General features: G+C 39.6%; 1 protein-coding gene across 1 annotated transcript in view; it reads right to left on the bottom strand.

Annotated features, from left to right (window-relative positions):
• Positions 1-13,644, bottom strand: part of TFAP2D (transcription factor AP-2 delta) — a 59,564-nt gene continuing 45,920 nt past the window's right edge. Inside the window, exon 8 of the mRNA XM_043908744.1 lies at positions 1-390. Coding sequence (XP_043764679.1) covers positions 171-390 — 220 coding nt within the window. The 3' untranslated portion in view covers positions 1-170. The remainder of the gene's footprint in view (positions 391-13,644) is intronic.

Here is a 13,644-nt window from a genome sequence, read left to right as displayed (position 1 = left end):
TGATTTTGTCCTTTTTTGTTTCATTTTTCATTTCCATTTTTGTTTTTTTTATGGAGGGCTGGGGGAGGGCAGAGATTTTGTCCACTGAAGATTAATCACCCTCAATGATATATAAATTAGAAAAAATATCAGCAGCAAGACTCTCTGGAAATAGATTCTGTTTGATGTAGCTAGTCTGTCTTTTCTGTTTTGCCCTCTTTCACGGCGGCCTCTGAAGTTTTCCGCAGGGGGGCTTTCTCCGAGGTGCCATGTCCTTGGCCAGAATCTGCCGCTCCACCATTTTTGTGAGTAGTGTGTTTTTCCAAGTAGTTCAGCATTTCACTGAGGACTGTTTGGAAAGTGCTTAGGGCTGCACATATTGCTGGGGTCCCAAAGCCATGAGTGATCAAACTGGAAATGAGAAACAGGAGGAAAAAGAGATGAGCAATTTGCAGTATGATACAACAAATCATCCCTCCCTCCCCATTTAATCTGGAACATTCCATTAAAAAGCATTTATTGTATTCCTAAACAGTGCCAAGCATTGTGGAAGGTAGACGCAGGTCAATGTATTGCTCTGAATGATAAGAAATTCAGGGTCTATTTGTTATAATATGTCATTAATAGACTTGATTTGTTGTTGTTTCGTTGCTGAGTTGTGTCCCACACTTTTTCAACCCCCATGGACTGCAGCCTGCCAGCTTCCTTTGTCCATGGGATTTCCCAGGCAAGAACACTGGAGTGGGTTGCCATTTCCTGCTCCAGGGTGTCTTCCTGACCCAGGAACTGAACCTGTATCTCCTGCACTGGTGGGTTCTTTACCACTGAGCCACCAGGAAACCCTGACAGACTTGGTGGGCACTAATTATTAGCAATTCCAAGTGTTTGACACATGCCTTGACTCTGAGTCTCTATATCATTAAGAAAGCCAGTAAATACAACTTTCTATTGTGAGAATCACTGCTTTTAAGAATGGCACATACACTTCCATAAGCAGAGATCACATAATAAGAGACCAAAAGTGGCTGAGTGTGTCTGATGGCTAGCTGTTGCTCTAACTTCATTCTTCTTTTCTTCAAAGTTATGAAGTTTTATCTGAGCATGAGGCATCCTGATGGAGACCAGATTCCCAAGCTTCCCTTGCAGGTTAGTTTGGACCCAGGACTAACCTTTCCACAACAGACCAAAAGAAGAAGTGATGTTTGCAATTCCCATCTGCTTAAAATGAAAAGTACTGCCCTCTATTTTCTCTCAAAATAGCAATGCAGCTGAGCAGATGAGAACAGAACAAGATGTCAGGAATCTACTCACCTCCTGTCTCCTATCTCTTTTTTGGGGTTTCAGTAAGTAACTAATTCACTAATAGCCATGACTAATGAGCCATGTAGGGAGGGCTGTGGCAACCTCAGCACTGGTAGCCCATCCAACCGTAACAAACATCCTCTCTAGTTGAACAAATACCTAAGCGTAGATTCACTCTTTCTGTGAACAAAACCCATGCAGATTATCCACTTGTGTCTGTTGTTCCTGAAATGACATTGTCAGGTTGCTCCCCATTACTCATATCTTGTAAAATATAGAAAAACATGCTTTACGTACATCATACACATGTGATTATATCCATTTATCTATATATAACATGGCAGATAAATGGTACATTCGATAAATGAAGTCATTAACTGCTTACAAGCCCTAGTTGTTACAGTTATTGTGACATTGTGCTTAGTCGCTCAGTCGTATCCAGCTCTTTGTGACCCCCTGGACTGTAGCCCTCCAGGCTCCTCCGTCCATGGGGATTCTCCAGGCAAAAATACTGGAGTGGGTTGCCATGCCTCCTCCAAGGGATCTTCCCAACCCAGGGATTGAACCCAGGTCTCCTGCATTGCAGGCGGATTCTTTACCAGCTGAGCTACCAGGGAAGCCCGCTGTGATATTAGCAGTTTTAAAATCAGATAGTACTATCCTTCACAATATGTTAACTTGCTAGTTATCCTTCTTAGGGTATGTAATCTTAAGGGACAAAAATGACAAGTTCTTAAAATATTGCAAATGATGAATTTAGGATCAAGGCAGCTACTGATATGCCTCAATGGTGATAATAGTTAAGATCGAGCACATGGAGTTGTTGCTTAAATTAATACATGCAAAGGAGTCTGGATGATGCCAGACTATTCTTAGGAAGTGTTTCAGCAAATGGTAGAAATTGTTGGCTATGGGATGTTCATGGTGAGGGTGAATTTTTCTGCATGTCCATTATATTTTACAGGTTGCTACTATCTTTCATGCTGGCATTTTACAAAGCCTACCCTATTCCTAAGTCATAACTAACATACATTAAAAAGAAAAAAAACAGACCTCAGTCACCAATTATTTAGAAAACAAGACTGGTTAATGCTTGGACAACTATATACACCAAAGTTTGCCTTTTATGAGTAAGACATCACTGTTGTTGAAGCATATACATACACATATCTTGCACTGCTGAACAGGAAAACTGACTTCAGCTCCATTTCTACAATGGTAACAGCTAGAGGGGAATCCAAATATTTTAGAACTTATCAGGAAGACAGAACATAAATGGAGTTGATTGAAGTGGTAGAAGAATTAATCATGGTGGCAACCACATAAAGAACAAATGAGGCCATCTATTAATGTCTAGATGCTTGACCCTGAGCTCAAACTGTTGGGTTGACCAAAAAGTTCATTCAGTTTTTTCCACAGGATGTTATGCATGCTAACGTGATACCTCTTTTCTCATGCTTTATTCCTGTTCAGGGCTCCTGGTACCATTGAAAGTGAAAGTGACTTAGTCATGTCCGGTGTCTGACCCATTGTGACCCCATGAACTGTAGCCCACTAGGCTCCTCTGTCCACAGAATTCTCCAGGCAAGAATACTGGAGTGGGTTGCCATTTCCTACTCCAGGGGATCTTCCTTACCAGGGATCAAACTGGGGTCTCCAGCACTGCAGGCAGATTCTTCACCATTTGAGCTACCAGGGAACCCCATTAGATGAATTTATTTTTTTCTCTATTGCCATGTCCTCTTGGTTTTGACTCCTCTTTTCAGAAAAATTACAGAATTTAGTTCCACTTGGGTAAATATTAAGGTTAGTAGCCGATATTTGAGTCCTGATCATATGACAGGCCCTGTTCTAACTGCTTTCTTCTGCATCTCTGATACAATCCTGGCAACAGCTCGAAGAAGTATTATTATGTCCATTTTACATATGAAGAAACAGATACTCAGACATATTATATAATTTGCCTGAGAAATTCTGTATTGCCTCTGTGCTTATTTACGTTCCTCTCAGGCTGTGGGTGTGTTTATGACTTCACTTTGAGAAGTGAAGTCTGTTGGCAGTTTTTGCTCAGCTTCTCTAACTGAACTTTGTTCTATAGGCCAGCTTATAGCCTGAAAGATCATTCTTACTCATCTTCCTGTTTAAGACAAGGGTTCTAAAAGGCCAACTACAGGGACTTCCCTGGTAGTCCATTGGCTAAAACTCTGTGCTCCCAATGCAGGGGGCCTGGGTTTGATCTAGTCAGGGAACTAGATCCCACATGCTACAACTAGGAGTTCACATGCCTCAACTAAAGATGCCACATACAGCAATGAACCTTGAAGATCCTGCACACCACAATTAAGACCTGGTGCAGCCAAATACATAAATAAAAATAAATATTAAAAAAAATCTTTTTAAAGGCCAAGTACAAAATAGATAGGTCTGTATAAATGGTCTACTTCTCCATGTTGAGAAGAGTGGTTGTCATAATGAAAGATTCTCAGGCTGGCATCCCTCCTTGGCTGATGGTCTTTTTTGCTTCTAAAATATGTACCTGGTCTTTAGTAAGCTGCATTGTCCCATATGCCCTGGGTTGAGAACTCCTTGCATAAAGTCTTCACACTGCCTTTGACCTCAGGCACTGTGTAATTTGTGGGAAGTTATGTAGCCTTGTAAGATGGTCTGATGAAAACATCTGCAAGTATCTTTCCAGCTCTAAGCTGCGGTTCACTGGTATAATGCTTATGGTGCACTTCTTCAAACCAAGGACATGACAGAAGGTTATGGACACTGAAAAACCACTTAGCTCAACAAAGAAATCTAAAACTCTGAAATATTCAATGTAAGGAAAGGAAGGGCCCGAAGCGCCATCTTCAACACAAAAAATATAATGTAAATGTTAATTTCCTGGATTTCACATTACCTGCACATCAAAAAATATGCATGGAACACCACATAGGATAATGTTAAATGCAAAGTATAGTTCTGCTCTAGCAGTGTTCGGTGAGGTTTATGAATCCAAATAATTAAAGTAAACTGTTATTGTATGAGAATCACAGAACAAAGTGTAAAATCACAGGATGATTAAAAGAATTTCTGGGGATGTCATGTTTATCTTTTGGCCCCAACCATTTCAGAAAAATAGGTATATCTCTCATTCACAGTGACATACAAAAAGGAGAAAGGGAATAATGTAGAGTCTACAGAAAAACAAGAGAAAAACAGAAAGCTGAGGCTGACTTTCAGTCCTAGACAGAAAATAAAGTCATGTGTAAGGTAACACCCCATAGTCAAATCTTCAAAATCTTTGATAAGGCCCTTTTTTGCCCTTAGAAAATATTTTTAGCCATAGATTTAACGCTTAAGTTATATTTGGTATTTGCATCTACTTTTATCAAATTAATATCAGAGAGCATTTCACAAGTAAATATTACCTGGGCTAAGCAGTAACCATGATGGATTGAAGGAGGTTATCACAATACAAAAGTCTTTATAAATTCATATTCATCTAAAAGTTTGTCCTCAAGTAGACAAGTGAGAAAGACAACCAACATCGTGCTAGATGTATCATCTTCGTGCCACGTTGAACACATTTTGCTCAACAGTGGCAGACAATACAAAGGTTGTATTGGATTCTTAACGTATTTGCATTTTACTGCTCTCCTTTCTTCACTCTTTATTATCGTATGTTCTATTATTGTATTTTTGAAAGGCTTACTCTTCTCTATCCTTAAACCTACAATGGTCATTCCCACTTGTGTTTGTTTATCCTCACTTTCCAGCCAATCTAAAAACCACTCACCCTTCAAAGCTCCTTGGATAATATTGAAAAAAGGAGTCAGTTTCCTGGTCCCCTGATTAAGACACTGAAAAGGATGTGCTTCTAAAAGCATGGAAACTTGCCAAAGGACAGAAACTTGCCCAAGTGATGAGAAAACTTAACTTGAATTCTGAAAAGAATAGAGTAACATTCCCCACCCCACCCCAAAATTATAAAACTAGAGCCCAGAGAACACAATGAAAAGAAAATAAGTGAGGGCAAGATCTCATCATCAAAGAGGAAGCTAAATGGAGCCATATCAATTACAGCATAAGTGATCATCAAAGTTTCAACTTCAACCATGCCTGAAAGGGCAGTCAGGAGGTCCTCCAGTGCCGGCAGGAGGGTCTGGGCTCCTGAGACTCCAACGGGAACAGCAGCCTCCAGGTTCTGCCCTTGCCCTCAGGCTTCTAGAGGCTTCTCAAAGCTGTTCCTCAACTCTGGGACCCCTCCTTCTACTCTGTGTACGTAAGCTGCGAGCAGATACCAGCTCTCATGTGGACACACGTGTCTGCCCAACGCAGGGGAAGATGGTGCTCGTGGCTTCCTCCAGGCAGCCCTCACCCCATCACTCCCTGCAGGGCCTCGGCGTTTGCACATCCCCTGCCTGAGGCCTGAGCCGTCCTGCTCTCAGCACCCTGGGCCGTGGGCTGCTCCCGGGCAGGGCCCTGATCTCCCTTCTGCCTCTGGCTGGGTTGCCTGCCCTGGCCAAGTGAGTTCTGACAGTGCCTCCCCTTCCTGGGGCCTCCAAGAAAAGTACTTTTACACCTCTCTCTCGCTTCCTTTTTTATTCAATTTGTTAATAAAGAGCTTGTAGTGAGAAAAAAATTTAATATAAGATTTAGTATATTCATATAAAATCTATATTAACAGAGATTTTAATGTAAGTGGCAAATAAGATGTTAAATGTATCTCCAACAATCTGTGGCTTGAACTCTTACCATAAACTGGTAATCAAATGTTAGACTCTAGCCTTCAAAAAAATACCAAGGGCTGTTAAAACAAAATAGAACCAAACCACCAGCTAACAGCAACAACTAAAACAAAGAGGACTGAGACAGGGCACTTGTATTGTCAACCTACACTCTACTTGACATTGTCTGATTGCCATTATTTGTGTATTTGTGACTTCCAGGAGGCAGCAGTCTTGAGGGAGAAGAGGCAGGACTCCCATGTATGGAATAATTGAGTTAACGAGGACTAAAGTTTCCTTGGTTTCATTCAGGAGTCTCTGTTGCCCCAGCCTATAGAATTTAATTTTTTTTGGTTGTGCTGGGTCTTCATTGCAGGCACACAGGCTTAGTTGCCCTGAAGTATGTGGTATTTAAGTTCCCCGACCAGGGGACCTGTGTCCCCTGCATTGGAAGGTGAATTCATAACCACTGGTCCACCAAGGAAGTCCAAGACCTATAGTTTGAATTTCTGCTCCAAGAATGAGAAAGAGGAACAATACAGAGACGGGCTTAGGGGAGGGAGTACTATGTTAGCAAGTGATAGATTAAATGGTAATTAAAATATTTTGCTTTCTTTTCAAAGAGGTTAATCTTTAAAACAGGCAAGGGTATTAGTGGAACTGCAACTTTTTTTTTTTTAACATAGGAAACTCCTATTTAAAGATAAAGAAAACATAGGTGTTTGTTTCTGACACACTCGAGTGGCTGAGTAATCTTTGAAAAATCACAGAAGATGGAACAGAAGTAGTAAAATAGAATACTCCAATACTCTGGCCACCTGATACGAAGAGACAACACATTAGAAAAGACCCTGATGCTGGGAAAGATTGAGGGCATGACGGAGGATGAGATGATTGGATGGCATCACTGATTCAATGCACATGAGTGTGAGCAAACTTCAAGGACAGGGAGGCCTGGCGTGCTACAGTCCGTGAGTTGCAAAGGATCAGACACCACTGAGCGACTGAACAACAAATACCTTAATAATCAAAGCAGGGGGGAAAAGAGACAGATTTTAGAAATTCTAGGTTATTAAATTACATTTAATTAGTCCCATAGTAAATTTCTTATAATGAGATATTTTAAAAAATCATGTATACCTAGTTTGAATTTACATACAGTAATAGTAACCCTTTTTAGGGATGTAGTTTGTTGAATTTTGACAAACTCACAAAGTTGTGTCATGACCACCATTACCTAAAACATTATCTTGTGATTTGTTTTGGTCAATGACACTTGCCTCACCCCAAGATCCTGGGTCTCAGTGTCCTAATTTCTATCTATATAGTTTTTACTTTTCCCCTGAATGTCATATAAATTGAATCATGAAGTCTACAGACTTTTATCATTGGCTTTTTTCACTTTGCCTAATAATTTTGGGATTCATCCAGATTTCGGTGTTTATCAATAGATGATTTCTTTTTTACTGCTGGTAGGTTTTCCATTAAATGGAATTATTGCAATTTGTTTATGTAATGAACACATCTAAGGGGCTAATATTTTTTAAAAATAGAAGTGGTCACGACAGTGCTGCATGGGTTCAGTAATGATAACTGAGTTCACAAAAGCTAAACGTTCCTCAGTTTCCAATGGAATGCTGCAAGACTTTCTCATTAATCCTACTCTGCTCCACATCTTAATTGACAACGGGATTGACAGCCTCATGGATTTGTAACTTAATGGCTGGCATTAGAATAGAGAGGAAAATTCCTGCATTGGATAACAGAACCAAAGTTCTGAAATACCTTTATGTGGTAAAAAGCTTAGTTGGTGGGCTAAATCAATGATGTGAAATTTAGGAGAGATTAAGGAAACACAACCACTTGCAGTATATCGAGAAAAGGAGATAGCTGACTCGAGCAATTTTCAGGGAAAAGGCTCACCAAACAGTAAGTCAAACCAAAAAGCGAGGGTCAAAATGTGAAGTCTGGATGCTAGCTAGTCAGGCTTAGAACTACGTTCACCTTGAACTATTTTCTCTCTAAGTAGATTCCAGCTCATTGATTTAATTTTCCCAGAACTAATTTCACACCGAGGAGCAGACAGGTTTTGACAACCACGTGCTGAGAAAACCCAGACTGTTGTAGTTTACAGCACCTGATGTTCTAGAAAATGTAGCTTATATTTAACAGTCATCTTCTTAATTTTACTCATGGTTTAAAAAACCCCTACTTTGCTAGACCTTTTAATTGACATTCTCTAGAGCATCTTTCTGCCACATAAACCATTTTCAAATTGGCTCAGTTTAGGAAGGTAGGTAATAGTTTGTTGGATCCAGAGGTGAAACCCTACTTTTGACATTGCCCCTAGTGTTAAAAGTATGTTCACATCTTAGCAGTGGGAGAGGTACCAAACGGTAGAACCACCTTTTCTAGGGAGACTCTCTGTGTATGCACACATGTATACCCAATTGACTTATACTGTTTTTATTGACCTGAACACATACTACAGAGATAGATTTTAACTTTTTAAAGGAAAATATATTGCAACAGTTCAAATTGTCCTCTCTATTAGTGAGATTAAAAATGAAAAAATTGAGTGACTCCCTAGTGGTCCAGTGGCTAAGACTCTGAGTTCCCAATGCAGGGGGTCTGGATTTGATCCCTGGTCAAGGAACTAGATCCCACACGTCTCAACTAAGAGTTTGCATGCTGCAACTAAGACCCGGCACAGCCAAATAAAGAAATAAATATTTTTTAAAAAAAGAAGAAATTGAGGAAAAATGAAAGCGGTCATAGAGGATGGTAGAGACGAGATTGCTGCTTGAAAAGGAATAAATTGTTATTCTTTTTTCTTTTTCGCTGTGCAATTTTCTAATAAGACGTTATTAACAACACATCTTTAACTCCAGCAGTGTTTATGTTTATAAACTACTTGACATTAATCATGAGGAATTATCAGGAGACTTCTATATAATAGAAATTTCACAAACTCCCTGTGATCTCTGGCTAAATGAATATTTTTTGCTTGTGGCTAAATCCTTACGTATTTATCTTTAAAATCTCCAAAGCTTCAGTGCTTACTTGGAATATAGGTTAATATAGGATTCTGAATAAACATCTACCAGAGGAACAAGTAAATATAGTTTACATTTCAATAGCCTTGCTGTCCGCTAGAGACATATTACAAAGCTTTTTCCATATTGCCCTAATTGTCCTTCAGAAATGCTTTATCACAACTTTAATTGATTTGTCTAAACTAATTTAAATTAAGCTACTAAGGTAATTTTCTAAGGCATGGCCTAAAGCAAATTTCTATGGAATCTTCCCCTGAATTCTTCCTATCTTGGCAAGAGTTGGGCCTGGCACATGAAAAGATGATCAACACCACTAATATTAGAGAAATTCAAATCAAAAGAACAATGAGACATTACCTCACACTTGTCAGAATTGCTATCAACAAAAAGTCTGCAAGTAACAAATGTTGGTGATGATGTGGAGAAAAGGAAAGCCTTATACACTTTTGACAGGAACATAACCTGTAGAACAGTTATGTTCTACAGTTACATAGAACATAACTGGTAGAAAACAGTATAGAGGTTTCTCAAAAAACTAAAAATAGAGCTATGATATGATCCAGCAATTCCACTCTTGAGTATACATCCAGGAAAAAAAATGAAAGCACTAATACAAAATGATACATGTACACCAACGTTCACAGCATTTATTTACAATTGCCAACACATGGAAGCAACCCAACTGTCCATCAGCAGATGAATTTACAAAGAAGATACGTATAGCCACTTTAGGAAAAATTAAAGTATGCCTTTTTAAGCAATGTGGATGAACCTAGAGAATATCATGCTTAGTGAAATAAGTCAGAGAAAGACAAATACTGTATGAAATCACTTATATGTGGAGTCTAAAAAATAATACATATAAATGACTATAACAATACAAAAACAGGCTCACAAATATAGAAAACAAACTAGTGATTACCAGAGAGCAGAGGGAAGGGGAGAGGGGCAAGTTAGGGTTATAGGATTAAGAGATCCAATTATTATGTATAATAGATAAGCAATAAGGATACACTGTATAGCATAGGGAATTATAGTCATTATCTTATAATAACATTTTTTTTAAAGTCTAAAAATACTGAATCACTGTGCTATATACCTGAAACTAATATAGTACTGTAAGTCAACTGTACTTGCATTTTAAAAAAAGTTGGGCCTGGGGTCCAACATATCCTTTCTGCCTACTAAGTAAACACTCTCTAATGGCAGAAAGTGAAGAGGAACTAAATAGCTTCTTGATGAAAGTAAAAGAGGAGAGTGAAAAAGCTGGCTTAAAACTCAACATTAAAAAACTAAGATCATGGCATTTGGTCCCATCACTTCATGGCAAATAGAAGGGGAAAAAGTGGAAGCAGTGAGAGATTTTATTTTCTTGGGCTCCAAGATCACTGTGGACAGTGACTGCAGCCATGAAATTAAAAGACGCTTGCTCCTTGGAAAGAAAGCTCTGACAAACCTAGACAGCATATTAAAAAGAAGAGACATCACTTTGCTGACAAAGGTCCATATAGTCAAAGCTATAGCTCTTCCAGTAGTCATGTACGATGTGATAGTTGGACCATAAAGCAGGCTGAGTGCTGAAGAATTGATGCTTTCAAACTGTGGTGCTGGAGAAAATTCTCGAGAGTCCCTTGGAAGGCAAGGAGATCAAAGCTGTCAATCCTAAAGGAGCTCAACCCTGAATATTCACTGGAAGGACTGATGCTGTAGCTGAAGTTCTAACACTGTGGCCACATGATGTGGACAGCCGACTCGCTGGAAAAGACCCTGATACTGGGAAAGATTGAAGGCAGAAGGAGAAGGGAGTGGCAGAGGATGAGATGGTTAAATAGCATCATCGACTCGATGCACGTGAATTTAAGCAAACTCTGCGAGAGATAGTGAAGGACAGAGGAGCCTGGGCTGCTGTAGTCCATGGGGTCACAAAGAGTCAGACAAGACTCAACGACTGAACAATAACAACAACAATAAGCAAACGCTAATTTAACAGGATTAAAAGGAAAATGAAAGTCTCATTACCATGTGCCACTGAAGACCGCCTCACTTAGTTGTGTCCAACAGCCAAACACAGATTTTTTTGGCTTTCTTTTGGGATACAAAAAGCTGGGCGTAGTAGATACTATCATGCTACAAACTAGAAGACTGAAATTCAAGAGGAAATATCCTGGGACTTTCCTGGTGGTCCAGTGGTTAGGACTCTGTGCTTCTACTCAGGGGACACAGGTTTGATCCCTGGTCAGGGAACTAAGATCCCATAAACCACACAACCAAACAAAAAACAAAAACACAAAAAACAAAAAGAAATAAAGAAAACTATCATTTAGATAATTACAGCAAAACTTGATTTTATTTTATAAAATTTTAACTTTCTATCTGGAAAAGTTTTGGTGTCTGTAAAGGTTGAAATAGTTTGGGCTACTCCTATTATTTTGTTATGTTGCATCATTCCAATGTGTGCTTGCTCTCAGGTATCTTTGATTTCCTGAATAGCATACGGATGCCACCGTCACCAACCTCAGTTCTGTTTTCTGGCCTCCGGGAGGCATGCAGGTAGCAAGATTTAAAGGGAAGATAAGTCTTCTTTTCCTTCTCTCCTGGATTATTCAGTGACTGCAGGTTTGGGTCCAACTGTAGCCTGAGGCACAGTCTGTACTCCTCACTACAGTTTTAGGTGGCAGCTGGAAAAATGCCTCCTGCCACTCGTGAGAAAAGCCGTGAGGGCAGGAGGCTGGGAAATAGCCGCTGGAGAACGCCCGCAAAGGATTGGGGCTTCTCTGCAAAACCTTAGTTCTTTTCAGAACTGTGAGGGGAAGATGCTTCATGTCTCCTGAATATAGGTCATGGAGAGAGACCTCAGCCTGAGAAAAGAAGCTGGGGCCTTTGCACCCAGAGCTGCCTGATGACATCTATCCTTTGTAGCCTAACTGGACGAGGAAGCAGAGAAAAAGGGAACTGGCTGATTGTGCTTATTGTCTACATAGATTATATTAGCCCACAGGCCCAAGGGCTTTTGAAATGGAGGTTGATTGAGGTGTATAATTAAGGTGTATGGTTCTCTGGTAGTGAGGAATCCTTATAGCCCACTCATTAGCAAGGCCTGTCAGCACTCACAAATGTTCTGTGGTTCCTTTGGGTGCTGGTTCTCAACCCTGGATACATGCAAAAATCACCCGGGGACCTTATTTTAAAAATGCCAGTAGTCTAGATGGGAGGGAAGTTTAGGGGGAAAATGGATACATGTATATGTATGGCTAAGTCCCACTGCTGTTCAGCTAAAACTATCACAACACTGGGCTATGACCCAAAACAAAATAAAAAGTATTTTAAAAATAGATTAATAAAAAATGCCAACATGTGGGTTCTATCCCAGAGATCCTGATTTAATTGGTTTGGGATGGGTTCAAAACATTAGCATTTTAAAAACAGTACTAAATAGTTTAAATGTAGCTAAGGGTCGTGTTCCCTCATTCCCAAGAAATGACACCCAAATACCAAATATTCTCCCTGGATAAAGGAGGATGGTGAACTTTTCTTGCATTTCCCGGAAGAATTTCTGCCCAACCTCAGTTTCATGGAATGTTAACAGGTATTCTGAGATAAAACAGTCTCTGTGGTCAAGTTTTGGAGACTGGAGGCTAAGCATTCCTTCTATTCAAAAACAGTTCTGGGAGCTTATAATATGCTAATTGCACTAGCTTCTTCTAGAGAGGAGAATGTAGTCAGTTTCTTGAGCCAGAAAACACTAGACCATGACACATTATCAAGGAGTAGCTCATGGAACTATGAAACTCACCTTGGAGAAACGCATTTATGACTGTTCTGAAACTCTGCCAGGTTGGCAGATGTGTTGCCTGTCCACCACCCTAAAGTCACATTTCTCCTGTATTTTTCAACCACTTAACTCTGAGGTCCCAAAGAGATTAGGTCCTTATGATTCCATTTTACTGCACTCCAGCTCATTAGCAAAGGAAGCTAAGGTTGTAATAATTTCACATACATTAGGAGAGACCGAAGTCGATCACATCCAAGTCAACTTTTTGAAGGTAAAGACATTTTTTTTTTTTGATCTGTGCCCTATTTTTAACATATGGAGAAAGAGCTTTTCAGGGTAAATTAACCATGTCTTTATATATCTCCCTATCAGACAACTCAAATTTTCTATGTAGAATAGGGGAAGGAAAATGCTAAGCTGAGGTCTCTTGTGCTTTCTTAGATGAACTGTACTTGACTGTTGACTTTTGGGGGAGTTTTTTTAATTGGGGTAACACTGTTTTATAACATTATGTAAGTTTCATATGCACATTATATTTCTACTTCTGTATATACAACAGTGTCCTTATCACCAAATATTTAGTTCCTATCAGCTGTTGACCTTTTTAAATGAACAATTTGCTAAAACATAAAGAGAAGAAATGAGATCACATGGAAACACAGCATAAATGACTGATTTAGCAGTAAATGGAGAATAGAATAAAGAAGCCTAGAAAGAGCCTTAGAGATCACCCAGTTTAACTGTGTCAGTTTACAGATCAACCTGCAGAGGCCAGACTGGTAAATGTCTGCTCTAAACTCACACTTCCAGCTGGTAACCA

Source organism: Cervus elaphus, chromosome 7, assembly GCF_910594005.1.
Source record: "Cervus elaphus chromosome 7, mCerEla1.1, whole genome shotgun sequence".
NCBI lineage: Eukaryota > Metazoa > Chordata > Mammalia > Artiodactyla > Cervidae > Cervus > Cervus elaphus.
This window is presented reverse-complemented; position numbering and strand designations above follow the sequence as displayed.